The sequence below is a fragment of the Embiotoca jacksoni genome, unplaced genomic scaffold (assembly GCF_022577435.1).
Source record: "Embiotoca jacksoni isolate LCO1_2020_lvr unplaced genomic scaffold, fEmbJac1.0.p SCAF_43, whole genome shotgun sequence".
Taxonomy (NCBI): domain Eukaryota; kingdom Metazoa; phylum Chordata; class Actinopteri; family Embiotocidae; genus Embiotoca; species Embiotoca jacksoni.
In genome coordinates, this window is record NW_027185396.1 from 2,598,519 (window position 1) to 2,616,388 (window position 17,870).

Consider the following 17,870-nt stretch of genomic DNA (forward strand, 5'->3'; position numbering starts at 1 on the left):
ATTATTCAGGCTGTAAACTCAACAAATATGGACCATCAAACTATAAAAACTCCTCCCGTTGGACAAAGCTGACAGGAAGCATGTCTTTGCTTTCGTTGTTTTGTCTGCATGTCCAACATCAAACTTACTTCACCTGCAGCCACTGACTGTTGATCTGCTGTCTGCTCAACGCTTCGCTCTTAAATGACAAACTTTACTCAAATACAAGGAGTCCAAATCTGTGGGAAGGATTCAACACAGGGCTGATGTGCAACTGGAAGTGAACACCAAGCACTGTTTATGCTAAAAATGTTTATAGCCTGGTGCGAATCAGACCCAGTTGCACTGCCTGAATATGGGAGAATCATTTGCAGTCGTTCCTTCCTACCTCAGGTTCATTTTAACCAATCAGCAACTACCAGGCGCTGTGTTCTGCAAAGGGTTTTTTCCTGAGCATCATGTTTTTTCAACGGGTTTTTTTAATGAACGCTAGCAGCATGACGAGGTGCTGAGCGTTCATTTTGTGTCTCCCCCCCTCACAGCTGAGGTTACAAAAATGTTAACATTCACATGTCACCATCATCAGCCGTCCAATCACAGTGAGAGGGGCAGGACAAACCACTGCCAGTGCTCTCTGATTGGCCCGCCCTTCAGAGTGGCTGTGCAAAGCTGAGTTACCGGACTGAATTCACAGAGAGAAAAGTGAAGCTGATTTCAGCCCGTGTAACATGCAGCTCAGTGATGCAGCAGGAACAGAGGTCACATATCAAATCCTTCGTGATATTTGTCAAATGACGATATGAACAACATTAACTTCGTGGCTGTGAACTGCAGCATCGAGTCGAGGCTGCTGTGGTGTTAAAGTAAAAAAAAAAAAAAATCAAAAACATGGTGTGACTTTAGGTTGTGATAGAAAAGGTCAGATCTGCAGAGAAGATGGTAACAGGAAAAAAAAAAAAGAGGGCAACACACCAAACAAATGTCACTGTTCCCTGTTATCTTCATCCATTACGTCACTATCTGTCTGCATAAACCCTTGCAGGTAGTTTGATGATGGTGAACTTTTACTGAGAACTTTCTTTTGCATGCTGACAGTCACACACACACACACACACACACACACACACACACACACACACACACACACACACACACACACACACACACACACACACAGGTATGGACACACACTGTCGCTGCCTCCATCTCTTGTAAAAGGTCAGCGTGTCCACAGGGCTCAGGACACTAATTGGAAGGAGGAAGACGGCATCATTGATTATGAATACAGTGTTATCATATACTGTGAATGAGAGCTGGAAGATGAGGATGGAGACGTGTATTGTGCTGCTTTCTGTCTCTCCTCCCACCTGCTAAATATCACAGCTATCACTCACACACACACACACACACACACACACACACACACACACACACACACACACACACACACACACACACACACACACACACACACACACACACACACACACACAGTGTAACAGTATGACTGTGTTTCTGATTGTAACATGTGGTATGAATGTGGAGGGCTGACAGGATTACTGCCTCTGATTGTAACTCAGCTGTGACTCATCATGTCGGTGAATCTTCCAGCAGTGAGCAGCAGGAAGTTAGGAGATCTTATATTTTCAAATTAAAAGCTTTATTGATCAAATGTTTGATCAGATTTAAAATCTATTTGCAGCTAATTCCTGATGATGGGGAAGGAAACCCAGAACTGAATCAGGAACAGTGATAGAGCTGCCTGATGGTGTACTGGAGCCCTGGTGCTGGTGCTGCTGCTTCTGCTGGTGGTGGTGCTGGTGGTGGTGATGCTGGTGCTGCTGCTGGTGGTGCTGGTGCTGCTGCTGCTGCTGGTGGTGGTGCTGGTGCTACTGCTGGTGGTGCTGCTGCTGCTGGTGGTGGTGGTGGTGGTGCTGCTGCTGCTGGTGGTGGTGGTGGTGCTGCTGCTGCTGCTGGTGTTGGTGGTGATGCTGCTGGTGGTGGTGGGGTTGGTGGTGGTGCTGCTGCTGCTGCTGGTGGTGGTTGTGGTGGTGCTGATGCTGCTGGTGGTGGTGGTGCTGCTGCTGCTGGTGGTGGTGATGGTGGTGGTGGTGATGGTGGTGGTGGTGCTGCTGCTGCTGCTGCTGGTGGTGGTGATGGTGGTGCTGCTGCTGCTGGTGGTGGTGGTGGTGATGGTGGTGCTGCTGCTGCTGGTGGTGGTGGTGGTGCTGCTGCTGCTGCTGGTGTTGGTGGTGATGCTGCTGGTGGTGGTGGGGTTGGTGGTGGTGCTGCTGCTGCTGCTGGTGGTGGTTGTGGTGGTGCTGATGCTGCTGGTGGTGGTGGTGCTGCTGCTGCTGGTGGTGGTGATGGTGGTGGTGGTGATGGTGGTGGTGGTGGTGCTGCTGCTGCTGCTGGTGGTGGTGATGGTGGTGCTGCTGCTGCTGGTGCTGGTGCTGCTGCTGGTGGTGCTGGTGCTGCTGCTGCTGCTGGTGGTGGTGCTGGTGCTACTGCTGGTGGTGGTGGTGGTGCTGGTGCTGCTGCTGCTGCTGCTGCTGGTGCTGGTGCTGCTGCTGGTGGTGCTGGTGCTGCTGCTGCTGGTGGTGGTGGTGCTGGTGCTGCTGCTGCTGCTGCTGCTGGTGGTGATGGTGATGGTGGTGGTGATGGTGGTGGTGGTGGTGATGGTGGAAGATAGATGCAGGAGCAGCTGAGTGAGTTAAATGCAGGTTGAAGGATTTTAGGTTTATTGATTTATTGAAGGTTTGTGTGTAAAATCACCTGCAAACAAATGTCCATCAGATCTACTGACGATGTGCAGCGAGGATTTCATCTTTCTAATGTCCAGTTTAACACACGGTGTCCATTCTGCCTGTTTTCCTGCATCATATGTAATATTGGACGTTTCTGCCTGAAGGTGTAAAATACTGAGAGGAAACATGCAAATCCATAAATGTATCTTCCGCAACGATATTTTCTAAACCAGGAAGTAGAAACAGAAGTGATTATTACGTATTTTAGTACGACTGAAGGTTTTAATCAGATGAACATCAGGAGAGACGGCTGCTCTTATTGTGAAGGAGACACGGCTGCTCTTATTGTGAAGGAGACACGGCTGCTCTTATTGTGAAGGAGACACAGGAAACCAGAGAACGTAGAGAATGAGGTTTTACACCCGTTAAACATTTCTGAGATGACGGAGGGAAACATTATTCAGACATATTGTTTGTGAGATGATATTTCTGAGTTATTGAATGAACTGAAATATGATTGACAGCCAACAACAAGGAGGAGCCAAGAAATACCAGCAATTAAAATACTTCTTCCGACTCAGCATTTTGCTGCCTCTGGGTGGTTCCAGCGTATCTCTGCTTGGATCTCCCTCCAGTCCTGTTGTTCAGGTGAGCTGTCACATCCTGAATGAGTCCTGCAGAATTCACAGGTAGCTTCATCAGGTTCACGAGACCTCCAGGAACTCAATGAAACATCAGCTGCTCATCACAGAAAGATCTGGACCTGCTGATGTTAGAGGATCTCACCATCCTCCTCTTCTATTTACCCACGTTTCATTATGAAGACTTTTTTTCACATTTTTGTTTTTCCCACATTGACTTTCTTGCTGATAATCTCCTATAGAGCATTTTGTTCTTGTTATTTTTATATTTCTTAATTTCAATGGGATCAGATTTCCTTTCGGTTTTGCGGTCGTTGTGTTTTTCACGGCTGGAATCACTTTAACACTCAAACCCTCATTTAAATAGAGATTTGCACCTGATATCAGTGACGCAATCACTCAGTAAATCACCTGCAAAATAAATGTGCAAAATAAATGTGCAAACTTTTGGAAGGAACACGCAATTTAGTACCTTTATTTGAGATCTTAGTACATCAGGCCCTTAGTCTTTTACCAATATTGTGAATATTTTATCATCATGAGCTTCATTGTTTCTACATGAATGCAAAGATTGTACAGCTGCTGGTTGTTGTTGGTCCCTCTGAGGCCTGTGGTGCAGGGGGCGTGTCTGTTTGATTGACAGGCCTGTGGTGCAGGGGGCGTGTCTGTTTGATTGACAGGCCTGTGGTGCAGTCAGATTACAGTTATTGGTGGGCGGGACGTAGTATCGTCAGGTTTCCAATCAGATCGGTCAGATCCACCTCTGGCTCCTCCCCTAGCTCGTCCAAATATGGTCACTTCCTGCTCCAAACCGCTCCGAACTAGCAAAGATGGTGACGGACAACATTTAAAAAATGTTATTGTCAGAAACAAATTTGCAGTGAAATCAAAACATCATGAAAACTCCTGGAGGGACTGACGGAGACTGAATCAGAATCCGGTCTGAGTGTCACAGCAGGAACTGAAAGACGCTCACAATCAGTGACAGATTGGCTGAATGAAAAGGGATTTAGAATTTTCAATGATGCCTCAAAGGTCTTTATTTTCTCCAGCAAATATTTCAGTCTTTAATTTATGAATCAACCTGCCACGGTAGCAGATTGTTTTTAGCTGAATGAAGGAAATTGCAAAAGTGTAAATTGAACTCAGAATGATGTTTGATGTGAGATTCTCTCGCTGATATAATCCCGTTTTAGTAATAATGTGTTCTGTGAAATTCTCCACAGAACGAAATTTGAAACAGCTTTTGCCACATAATTTAAATTGTTATTTATTTTTTTTGTCCTTAATTATCTGCTTTTAAATTTGGACTTCATCCAGTTCATCTTGGTGTGGCCATTAATGCGTTTGATTCAATGAATATCAGTCAGGCAGCATGAAGACGTGAAGACATTCCTCTCATTCAGGTGTTAAACTGTAAAACTCCATCTGTGCTTTTGCTGATATGTTTGTTTTAGTTTCTTGATGCTGCTTTGCTGAATTTAGATTTCATATTGTTTTAATCTAATGTGGCTCATAACTGCATATTGTGGCTGAATCACTTCTTGTTAATCTAAAGCTGTCGATGTTTTGAGGAGCAGTGGGGTGCCAACACAAAGGATTCTGGGAAAAAAACACACACACACACACACACACACACACACACACGCACACGCACACACACACACGTAAAACAAAGTCAATGTTTACAGCAGCATGACATCATTCATAAAATGCTGCTGTCGCCAATTAACGTTCCCGGTGGAATATCCCGTGAGGTGAACTCTCCTGACCCGGTGATGAAAGATATGTTTAAGATCCCGTCTCAGATATCTAATAAACCACCGCTCAGTGTTGTGATGTCTGATACGTATTCAGTCTTTATGGTCGCAGCGGTACCTGAAGCCAACTGATCACCAGTGAAAATAATGACACCCAGTTGTTGAGCATATGAACATGATGTCATTCCAGCTTTTATTTTAGTATTTTATTTGTTTTAATTCCACATTTAACCCTGTGTTTCCTTTCCTTGCAGTTTGGGCCTCGTTAAGAAAACAGCCGCCTCCTCAGAGGACATCGAGTCTGACAGCGACTCCCTGAACGGCGCGCTGGGATCTGGACTTTCTGTTTAATTAAAGGGAGAAAATATTCCTTAAAAGTGAAGGAAGTCCTGCAGCCATTACACTCCTGTAGAGTTGACTTTGGCTCATTTATTAAAGGATTTTACTTTAGCTGTTGGGAGCAGACAGAAGCGCCGCGCTGCCGCCGAGGCGCCGAGGCGACGAGGAGCTCTGAAGAGTTGCCTTTTGTTTGAAGGTGTAGGACTCGGTGCCCCGAAGGCCTCCTCTTGGATTATCAGCGAACTAGTGAAGGTCAGCGCTCTCTGACGTTCCCCCCTCCTGCTCTCTGATCCGGCGCCATCTCTTTTCTCTTTTTTCTAATTCTCCCCTTTTGACTTTGAGGTTTCTGCAGGATTAAATATCCAGTCTGTCGTCACCCTCTTTTCCAGGAATATACTTTAATCAGAACCTCAGAAAGAGAGTTCCCCGGCAGGAAGCAGCGAGGCGGGGAGGAGGGAGGAGGGAGGAGGGCTGGAGGGAGGAGGGAGGAGGGCTGGAGGGCTCCAAAACACCAACAGGTGGATGAACAAAACATCGGAGGAGAGAAGCAGTTGTGACATCTGGCCGAGGGGTGACGGGCTCTGGTGTCCTTTTCTTTTCTCTCTTCACTGACTCCATCCCTCCTCCCTCCTCCTCCTCCCTCTGGATGCAGGAGTTCACTCAAACAGACAGAAACCAGCTCACGCTCAGTTGACCTCCACCTCTGCGTCCCCCCTCCCCCCTCCCCGGCGCGGTGTGTGATGCTGCGTCCCCTCCTCTCGGTCCCGGAGACATGCCCGTGCAGGAGATGGCGGTGAGTCCTGTCAAGTCCCTGTACTGGGAGCAGCTGCCCCCCATGTCGCAGCGCCGTGTCTACTGCACCCCCGTCCACCACGAGGGCCTCCTCTACGTGCTGGGGGGCTGCAGCGAGACCGGCATGCCCCTGGACAGCGCCGAGGTCCTGGACGTGGAGAGCCAGACGTGGAGCCAGCTGCCGCCGCTGCCCACTGCGCGGGCGGGGGCCTCGGCCGCGGCGCTGGGGGGCCAGGTGATGGTGCTGGGGGGCATGAACCGGCAGCAGACCCCGCTGGCCTCCGTGGACGTGTACCACCCCGACGAGGGCAAGTGGGAGACGAGGGCCGGCTTGGGACAGCCGTCCATGGGAGTCACGGCGGTGGAGAAAGGTAAGAAGGTGTCTCTGATGGAGCTGCAGCTGTGACCTCAGAGAGACATCAGGACCAAGCTGTGGTCTGTGGACGGATCTGAGTGTGTGTGTGTGTGTGTGTGTGTGTGTGTGTGTGTGTGTGTGTCTGTGTGTGTGTGTGTGTGTGTGTGTGTGTGTGTGTGTGTGTCTGTGTGTGTGTGTGTGTGTCTGTGTGTGTGTGTGTGTGTCTGTGTGTGTACACGAGGCTCAAACACGTGTCAGACATTGTGATGTTTGCAGGTTTGTTTATGTTTCTGATTCTGATGTAGTTCTTGGTCTCAGTCTCGATGAAAATATGTATTCAGTTTGAGTTTCAGTCGATTTCAAGGAGATCCATAATGTTTTACTCATCATTAATCAGTGCAACAGATGAAGCAGCTGAAATACACATTTATTGGTCTCATTATTAATAAAGTATATACCTACCTACCTATCTCAGTGTTTCCCCTTTAGATCAGACTGGTATTGCGTCATCCAGGGCGGGCTCTCATGACCACGCCCCTTTCTGGGGGAAACTCATACTGCATTGACAGCAACGGAGAATCAGAGGAAGTGGAGACTTTTCTCCAAACTGCTGCTTTAAACTAACCTGTTTAAATAATAATGTGATGCCGAAGAGTTGCTGTGTAGTTAGTTGCACCAACAAGGATGTGAAAATCTCTTTGTTTCGCTGTTGTGTCCTAAAAAAGATCCTGATAAAAAGGCTTTTTAACAATGCTGATATTCCGGTCTGGTTTGCAGCAGCTTGAGGCCGAGGTTTGGCCATTGATAGCTTAACTTCAGGCTTTTACTGGGCTTTTTTTTTTTTTTTTTACAGTCACGTAACAAGTGAAGTTGAAACGTTCAGCTGTCGACCTTCTGCTGTCTGTGAGGCTCCGCCCCCTCCTGAAACACAAACGCAGCCGAGCAGAGAAACAGACAAACTTTCAGTGACAGAAAAATGCATGACGCTGAGCTGAAATGAAACGGGTGCACAGAAACTCATTAGATCGTAGTTACTGGACATAACCGCAGTTCGAAGAGTACACTCGTATTTCAGTTCTTTCAGGACAAGAAGGTTTTCGGGGAAACTGCATCTTACTGATCTGGAGTCGAAGCTCCAGAGTGACTCCACAGATACTTTGGAGGTAAACTAGGTTCACTGGATCATTCGTTCCGTCTCTCACATTATTGTTTAGTTTTGATTCGTGGTTGAAAAATGCCGTAGATTTAATTTGTGTTCAAAAGATTATTCTTATTCAGTCATAGAGAAAAGTTCATCATTGTAGTATTCATTGATAAATGTAACAGTTAGTTAATAGCTTGAGCAAATTTGTCATTATTAGTATTCATATTGTGCGGTCTCAAAACATAAAACCTTTTGTTCGTATGACTAAGAACTGGAAAACACATCAGTCCCCTCAGTAGACCCTTATGTATGTAATGTTTACTACTCCAGGAAGTAGTCCGACCCTTAGCAACCACCTAGCAACAGAGGATTTCTAGTCTCTAACTGAATAAATACAGAACATAGAAACACTAAACTGATCAGCTAGTTCAGTCTGGTTGGAACAAAGATATCTGATGGACAAAGATATCTACAAAGATATCTGATGAACTAAGATATCTGATGAACAGAGATATCTGATGAACAAAGATATCTGATGAACAAAGATATCTGATGAACTAAGATATCTGATGAACTAAGATATCTGATGAACAAAGATATCTGATGAACTAAGATATCTGATGAACAGAGATATCTGATGAACAAAGATATCTGATGAACAAAGATATCTGATGAACTAAGATATCTGATGAACAGAGATATCTGATGAACAAAGATATCTGATGAACTAAGATATCTGATGAACTAAGATATCTGATGAACAAAGATATCTGATGAACTAAGATATCTGATGAACAAAGATATCTGATGAACTAAGATATCTGATGAACAAAGATATCTGATGAACTAAGATATCTGATGAACTAAGATATCTGATGAACAGAGATATCTGATGAACAAAGATATCTGATGAACTAAGATATCTGATGAACTAAGATATCTGATGAACAAAGATATCTGATGAACTAAGATATCTGATGAACAGAGATATCTGATGAACAAAGATATCTGATGAACAAAGATATCCATGTTCTCATGTGTTTTTAACATTTTAGCTCCGTGTCATGTGTTCAAACCAAACCGGTCCAGCTAGCCTCCTCTAGGATTGTAAGTGCGTGACTATCCGTGGTGTTACGGTACGGGTGCTCGGAGCGACCAAAAAGGACCAAAAGAGACCCGACTTCACCAAATGGGTCATTTAATAGATCTATAACAAGTAGAAACTACATTATATTAATATTATATGAAACTCTATTCTAATTCTATGTTCCCATTGAGGAGGTGGAGTGATATTTCTGGTGATGAACAGGATGTGATGTCATGATGATTTGTTCCAGATGTTCAGTTGACCAATCAGATCTCTGGGGGCGGAGCTACTTGTTGGATAATTGGGAATCAAATCCGAGTTGAATTCTGTTCTGTTCAGGTGTATTATTTTATTTATTAGAATAAAATCAGAATAACATGGTGGTCCTGTGTGAACACTGTCCTTCTCTGCTCTTCTCTGGTTTGACATTTTTAAATCCGTCTCATGATGCCGATCATCTGTCAATCACATCTGATCAAATGACACCCACACCGTCATCATGAACGTTAACTGTTGCTTTTGATCATCAGTAACCATGACGACCAGAGTTAGCTAAAGCCAGCAGAGCCATTCTCACACACCTGGTAATGTGTACTTCTACATCCTTCAACCCCAAATGACACCATGAAGAGTTTAACTGGAACAACATGAATTTATATAAAAACATCCAGATACTGAGGAGGGAACAGAATACATGTTACACTCACTGAAATGACACACACACACACACACACACACAGACACACACACACACACACACACACACACACACACACACACACACACACACACACACAGACAGACAGACAGACAGACAGACAGACAGACACACACACACACACACACACACACACACACACACACACACACACACACACACACAGACAGACAGACAGACAGACAGACAGACACACACACACACACAGACAGACAGACAGACAGACAGACAGACAGACACACACACACACACACACACACACACACATTTAATAAACCTATAAGAAGTAGAAACTACATTATATTAATATTATATGAAACTCTATTCTAATTATTCCCATTGAGGAGGTGGAGTGATATTTCTAGTGATCAGCAGGGTGTGATGTCATGATGATTTGTTCCAAATATTCAGTTGACCAATCAGATCTCTGGGGGCGGAGCTACATGTTACATTACATTACATTTCATTTATCTGACTCTTTTATCCAAAGCTACTTACAATAAGTTCATTTCAACCATGAGGGTACAAAACCAGAACAACAAGAATCAAGAAAATACAATTTCTTCCAGAAAGCCAAACTACAAAGTTCTATCAGTAAGTTCTATTTTAAGATACTAAAGTTCTACTGTTCAAGGTAAAGGAGGAAGAGGTGTGTTTTTAGTTTGTGGTGGAAGATGTTCAGAGTTTCTGCTGTCCTGATGTCGGTGGGGAGCTCATTGTACCATTTAGGAGCCAGGACTTGTTGCATAATGATTATTAGTATATTCATCAGCGCCCTACTGTTGCTTCACATAAACAAAAGTAGTGATATTATCATCATCATTGTTATTATTATGAGGGTCTGCAGGTTTGTGAGGACGTGTCCTTGATTCTGCTGCATTAACAGGTTCTGCAGCATAAATCAAACCTCTGTTTGTCCAACGATCCTAATATGTGTTTCTGCGACGTGAGAAATAAAAAACGGTCTAATACTGAACTATAAATCCAACTGCTCTTCAATATGACAATGATATTCTTCATGGAAAATAAAAAGCTGCTTCTGGACCCGTCTTAGATGCAATCTGGGGAAAAGTCAACTTTGTGCACGTTCGTTTCCTGTCGACATTTTACATCATTTTATTCACTGATGGTACGATTTGAGGTAGAGACTCAGACAGTGCTTTGCATAACGAAGCTCAGTGGAAGCTGCTGTGTTGCTGTGTGTCCTGTAGTCCTCTAGAGCCCGTACTGACCCAGTCTTTGTGTGACAGCGTCCTCATCTGCAGTCCTTTGAGAGCTCTCCTCTGTGAAGCTCTGAGCTTCGTGCTGTTTGAGTGTTTCACCTCATCAGCGAGTGCAGAAAACTTCCTGCAGGCTCATTAAGAGCTGATGAAGACAAGCGGGCTGCTGCTCCGACACATTTGTACGACTTTGAAACAACAACAACAGCAGCGACAAACGGAGTCGTCTGAAATGGTGAAGTTCACTAATTAGAAGAAGAAGCCTTCAGATAAGAGTCTCCCGAGTGGGAGCCGTTCACTGGTGATTAAAGAAGTTGTTGAGCCGCCGCTTCACTCGGGATCAGCTGCAGTAAATAAAGCGCTGGAGCCGTGCCCAGATTCTGGTCCTGGTTATGTAAATGGTCAGTGGATCGTAGGTGGGCGTCAATGCACACGTCTGCTGCGCTGAATAAACCTTCCTTAGCCGTGTGCAACCTGTCTGAGGTCACGTATGACGGCAAGGACACAAGAGAAGAGAAGATGTAGCTCATATCTGTATCCAGAGTCCAGAGAGATTTGAATGTTTACAGTGATGGAGGCCAGAGAGCAGAAGAGTTTATTTCCTGTGTTTACTGCTGAGTGCCGACCTGATAAACACAGGAATCAATATGACCTTGAAAGGAGACAGAAACAGAGTGAGAGGATATTTCTGTGATGTGCATTTTTATTCCATTTACTGTTTTTCATATATAGATATAAAGACCAACACAGAGGATCTGCTGAGTGCAGATCAGTTTCATCCTTCTGGTGTTTTCTGGATGTGTTATTAAATGTGTACCGACTCTCAGATGATGCATGATTGAGGAGAAATTATAATGCAGCGATACATCTGTATATAGATTTATAAGACTGGCAGTCATACAGAGAGTTTGAAGGGTGGAGTAACTTTTATAAAACCTAAAACACATCAGAGGAGGTGTAATTAAAGGACTAAACTCTGTATTTGTCCACTAAACCCGTTTACTGTCCGCAAAAGTAACTCTGATATTGAACTCCTTCCAATGCCGGTTCGTGTTTCACGTTGGGATACAGGTCAGTCGACTATATGTAACACTTCCACTGGTCCTGGATTACGATGGTCGATCCAAAAGTTCCAAGACTGTTCCTGTTGCGCGTGAACGGTGATCAGCATCATGGAGCGTAGAGAAGCTGCAGCCTTCATGCTCCGATTTTCATCGCTTGATCATCATCAAAGAAAGAATTTGGAATAACTACTGACGAAGGGTATTGCTTCTCTGTGCACGTCATGTTGCTACTGACCGTTCCCGCGCAACAGGAACAGTCTCTGAACCTTCTGCTCGACTCTTGTATACTTCTCAGTTTTGTTTAACTTTAGTGTTTTCGTCTCATTTTGGATCTGAACGTTGATATTTTCCTGCAAACTCAGCAAACCTTTCACACAAGACTGCATTACATTTACCGGTTTACGTTGGTCTTCGGTCTCAAAGCAATTTCACCCTCAACACGAGTGAAGCGCACCTTCAAAATCAAAGCAAAACGTATGTCCACCTTTCTACAGTCTGCTGTATGTATCATCATACTGGACTTTCATACAAGAACGATGCTCCTGTATTTCCACGTCTTCATGCACCAGCTGATGAACAACTTGACCTCAGTCTTTAAGCGCAACATCCTGTTTGCAGCTATCAAGACTTTCTACAGGGTTCTTGTTTAGTACAGAGTGAGTTTTTAATCACCTCGAGCAGCTAAAACCTGCTAGCACGGTTGTCATTTTCGTCATGAAAACCAGAGGTCGGCTAAAAATAAAGAGGCTGCTTCTGTTTACTTTCATCTGAACTCAAAGACATATTGCTTCATATATACTTTGGTCTTATTATAACTTACAAATGTGCTACAACAGGGAGCTGGAAGGTTCAATATTTTAAATACATTATCCATAACAGATTAGATTATAGAAGAGTTTTGACTCTATTTGATGTTTTTTTGACTCAAAAAATGTTCGCAGAAGAAGAACTTTGTAACTGAATCACCTTTGTAATATTTCATGTTAAATGATAAAAATCCAAAATTGATATTTAGCAGAGAGCAGAGTTCCTGCTGAAGCTCTTCGCCTGTTCAGTCTGTGCTGCGTTCAGAAAGCAGCGCAGCACACCAGTTCTGCTGTCGAGCCCTGCAGTCACGACGCTTCTCTGAGTGGAAGATGTCACACTCATTAAAGGAAAACTCCCATTAGAGAAGAGCTTAACGTTAACTGCATGTTTGGGGAGTTCAGCAGAGAAGATGAGATTTTACTTTCAGCTGTCGGATGGTGAACAAGAAAATAGAGACGGGCGCCTCATTTCATTTGTTCCTTTCAGCCTGAGTCTCCTGTTATTATAAAGTGGAGGGATTTATTGGAGTTAATAAATACCACACTGCAGGCACACTGCTCATCTATGAGAGATTATAGCTGCTGTTGCACATTTTAATCTTAAACATGATGTCGTGTAATTGTTTATTTCTGCAGGACGCAGCATTCTTGCTGTTTTTCTTGAGCACAGCGGTTCTCCAACTTTTTCTGTCATCCCCCTTTTTCGAGGAAAAAACAACTTCATGCCCCAAAGTGGTCACAAAATGAGACTTTTACTGAAATAACGTGAAGATGCTGAACTAATGTTGTTAAACTTTCACTTCAACAAACCCCTTTTTGTGACATTTATCATGACTCTGCTTCATCAGTACATTTTCCCAAAAGTAGAGAAAATTAATCAGTTTGCTGAAACAATAACAATAAAAGTCTGTGCTTTTTAAAAAATTTAGAAAAATAAAATGTGCAGTCACTTTGCTAGAATAGTAACAACAACAATCTGAAAGATGAGTCAATCAGAGAGTCTTATTACTGCAATGAACTGGACATCTTTTCAAACCGGGGTTGCAGGTTTGATACTGCAGAACTCAGGTGAACAGTGAACCCAAGAGAAAGATGAGCCTCGTCATATTTCTGGATTTTTATATTCACTTTGTTTTGTTTGTCCCTGAAACGTCGTCTGTTTTTCATTTTGTCCCCGTTGAATATTTCTCCATCTGAACATCCGTGTGACGGATGACCGACCGTCTGAACTCTGCGTCTCCGTCTGCCTGCTGGCTGATAGTTCAGCTGCTGGTAGAAATAAGAGAGAAACGGCTGCTTTAATTGGATTCGTACTTGGATCTGACATGATCTATCTCATACAGTGTGTTTCTATGTGCTGAACTGTTCCCTGTAATACGTGTTGAAATGTCACCATCACAGGAAAACGTTCACAGTTTGGAAGCAAACTTTTAGAAACTGTTATCTCATCACACGCCTGCAGCTGGATCCTCCGACTCTGCTGTCGGTGCCCTTCAGGGACACACAGTCTAAATGAGATGTGGTGTGAGGATGAGGATGAGGAAGATGATGAGGGAGGGTGTGCATCACGGTGACCTTTAAACCTCGGTGCTTAGTTTAAACTTCGACCTGAGGCCGTGCAGGTCGTCACACGGAGCAGGAAGTCGAAGCTGCACGTCAGAGAGAAGATGATGTTACTGATGAATGCACGACTTAACTCAACGCATGGTGCAACGGCATGCTGGTTATGACTTGATTTTATTGTACAGGAATATTACATCATATATTCATGGGTAATATTTTCTCAAATGAAACCAAAGGAAACTCTTTGATGCTCTTGTCGTGTTAAGTCTCTACTGTGTGTGTTGATCACAACCTCCGACCCGGTGATCCTCTGACTTTTCTTCTTGCTTGCTCGACTTTTCAGAGTTTAGTGTCCTTATGATTTGTTCAACATGGCTGACAACAAAGACCTGTTCACTGATGGAGCAGCAGCGTGTGATGGAGCCCGACTGGTGCTGGAGTTTAGGGAGTACAAATTTAAAAAAAATTAGTCAATTCTTTAGGATGATGGAGGTGATAGTTTTTGTGTGTTTGTTTGTAATTTGGTCACAAAGCATCTTTTCTCTTTGTTTGATATTCATCTGTTTATTTATGATTTTTTTTCTGCATTATGTTCCGTAATAAAAGTTTTGATATTGACACATATCTGACATCTTATATGTCTCCACTACAGACTGGATATAAAAGAGTTCGTAGCTTCAGGTCTGTAAAATGGTTCTGATCCAGAAGTGTCTTCAGCTGCAATACCAGCGAGTGCCACTAGAGGTCGGCTCCAAAAAGCCTCCGGCTCCATAGACTCCCATTCAACTTCTCTCATCAAATCCAAAGTGAATAAAATGTGTCCATCAGTTATCTCGGTGTTGTTAGCTAAAGTCACTCCTTCTTATTAGTTTTCTGGAGGTCCATCTGAAAATAATCCCTCATTCATTAGAAAAGAAGATTCAAGAAGACCTGTTTTTGGGGGCGTGTCTGTTTGATTGACAGGCCTGTGGTGCAGTCAGGTTACAGCTATCGGTGGGCGGGACGTAGTATCGTCAGGTTTCCAATCAGATCGGTCAGATCCACCTCTGGCTCCTCCCCCAGCTCGTCCAAATATGGTCACTTCCTGCTCTAAACAAGATGGTGACGGACAGAATCTGAACTGGAGGATTCATAACGTTCACAAACCAACGATGACATCACTGATGGATGATGACATCACTGATGGATGCCAATAGAGGGATGTGTGATGTTTACTTTGTTTATAAAGTAATTGAGTTATTAACAAAATAAAAATAATATGAAAAGAGGCAGATGGAAACTCATTGAATGTTACCAGTGTCCCAATAAAAGATGGAAGAAAACCGTCTCTGTCTTTCAGCGTACTGAGTTGATCTTAACACTTTCCCTTGAATCACTCAGATCTCTGAGTGATTGTGCTCTCTCAGAAGAAGAGTGCTGTTATTGGTGCGATGGCTGAAAATGAATGAGCCTGCAGCTTTATGGATTTGAAGTCCACTTTCTGACAGATCATCAGTTAATGATGGATTTTTTAAATATGGACTTTGTGTGTTTTCATACGTGTTTGTTTTGGTCCTGTAGAGGGCGCTGAAATCACTAATATCATTTTATCTCTCCTCTCCTCTCCTCTCTTCTCCTCTCCTCTCCTCTCCTCTCCTCTCCTCTCCTCTCCTCTCTTCTCCTCTCCTCTCCTCTCCTCTCCTCTCCTCTCCTCTCCTCTCCTCTCCCCCACCAGTTGCCTCCTCGCTGTTTATTTTTTCCATTTCTCTCTTGACTTGTTTCTGCGTTGCGGAGTCGACTGATCAAGCGAGCATCGGTGTTGCTTGGCAACAAGTGTGTGACTGCCGTGTTTGTTTTTAGACTAATCAGAGGGAGCGAGCAGATTAGCTGTAAGTGTGTGTGTGTGTGTGTGTGTGTGTAAGTGTGTGTGTGTGTGTGTGTGTGTGTGTGTGTGTGTGTGTGTGTGTGTGTGTGTGTGTGTGTGTGTGTGTTCTAAGTTAGCAGCATGCATTCACAGAGAGCGAATGTGTCTGTGGATTCTTCTCCCTCCGTTACCCACAATCCTCCTCTTCTTGTCACTTTGTTGTTATTTGTAAATTCAGCTGTACATCAGAATTTCATGGCTTTACTTTTTTTTTTTTTTTTTTTAAGAGTTGGTTTTCTTCTCTTCATCACTGCATCACGAGCTTTCAGCCTGTTTTATACCTTTAGTGAAGCTACTTTTTAATTGCTGCTGCAGTGCGACTCCAACGTGTCACATTTCTCCTGCACTGATGGAGATAATTTCCTTTTTGCCTCGGTCTGTGATTAATGGCCGCTGCCCTGCGCCCCGTCACCGGTCTGTCGCCCGGCCTGCACACCGCCCGACTGGAAATAAGCGTTGTGCTGATGGATATGAAGTGTGTTTCTACGGGGAGGAAGATAAAAGCTCGCTGTCGTGGCTTCAGAGTGCCGGAGGAGAGCGTGAAGTCAGTTCGAAACACAAAGACTTCACTCTGTCCTTTTGAGGGTTTTCATATCAGCCTTATTAATGCAGCATGTAACAACCAATTCTTCGACTTGAATTACATCTGTATGTTTCTGCTTTCTGTGTGCAGAACCTCCGACAGCAGCTTCCACGTTTCACTGCTGCTCCTGAACAACCTGTGGTGACCTGGTTTCTGGAGCGTTATGATGCATTATGCAGCAGTCAGCTCCAAAGTAGGGAGCTGCTCTGGTCTCTGTGATGTGACAACGATGAGTGACGGGTCACTTTGGTCACATGGCCGAGTTAGAAATATGAAAGGAGGGACTTCTGGGTTCTTGTGTGATTTTACATGTTGTTTTAGTCTTGTTAATCGTACGTATGGAAGCAGCATCAAAGTGAACATCCTCCCGTGTAGTAGCGCTCATTTACATGAAGAAACTCCTCCTCCTCCTCCTCCTCCTTGGGATGAGAGGTCTGTCCGTGGTTTTGAGAGCTTTCTTCTGCCTTCATGATCCAGATTCAGTTTGTGTGTTAACTCAGTTTGTGTTAACTCAGTTTGTGTTAACTCAGTTTGTGTGTTAACTCAGTTTGTGTGTTAACTCAGTTTGTGTGTTAACTCAGTGAAGCAGTGATGGAGGACAGAACGATTCCTCATCAGTGGTTTCTGAGTCAAACAGTTGCTCCTGTGATTGTGCAGGTTTATCTTGAAACTCTGAAAAATCTGTAGTAGAATCAGGGTTTTTTCCTCAGACATGTTCCGCTGATCATTTCCTTTATCTTTGTGCATTTAATATGAACTATGGTGCCCATTGAAGATAACTAGTTTGACATCTACACAGCAAATTTCTGGAGTGAAATATCCTGGAGTTCAACAAAGTTTGATTTTGGGAGTTTATTTCCTAAGTTAGACTCCAGCTTGTGTTCAGTGTTCCTCTTTGCTGGGTAATATTCTGGTGTTCATTCAAAACCAGAAGTGTACAAGGGAGGAACGTAACATATAAACCGATCACAGCGGCACTAAAACATCGCTTAGTTTCCAACTTGTTCCACAAAGGTTTCATGCAGCATTAATTGTTGCTCACTGAATCTAATCACACTGCATACAATTATTAAATATGTTTGTGATGAATATGATGTTATGTTGTTGTCAGTCTTACATAAAACCTTTATAGTGTGATGACATTTTAACTCCATGAATGTCAAACAATA

The 17,870-nt window shown here is 43.8% G+C and overlaps 1 protein-coding gene across 2 annotated transcripts in view; it reads left to right on the forward strand.

The window, feature by feature from the left end:
- klhdc8b (kelch domain containing 8B) overlaps positions 1–17,870 on the forward strand; it is a 169,681-nt gene that overhangs the window by 32,603 nt on the left and 119,208 nt on the right. For both annotated transcript variants that reach the window (XM_069169182.1, XM_069169184.1), the window contains one exon: positions 5,382–6,629. In XM_069169182.1, the coding sequence (XP_069025283.1) occupies positions 6,239–6,629 (391 nt within the window). In that variant the 5' untranslated portion in view covers positions 5,382–6,238. The remainder of the gene's footprint in view (positions 1–5,381; positions 6,630–17,870) is intronic.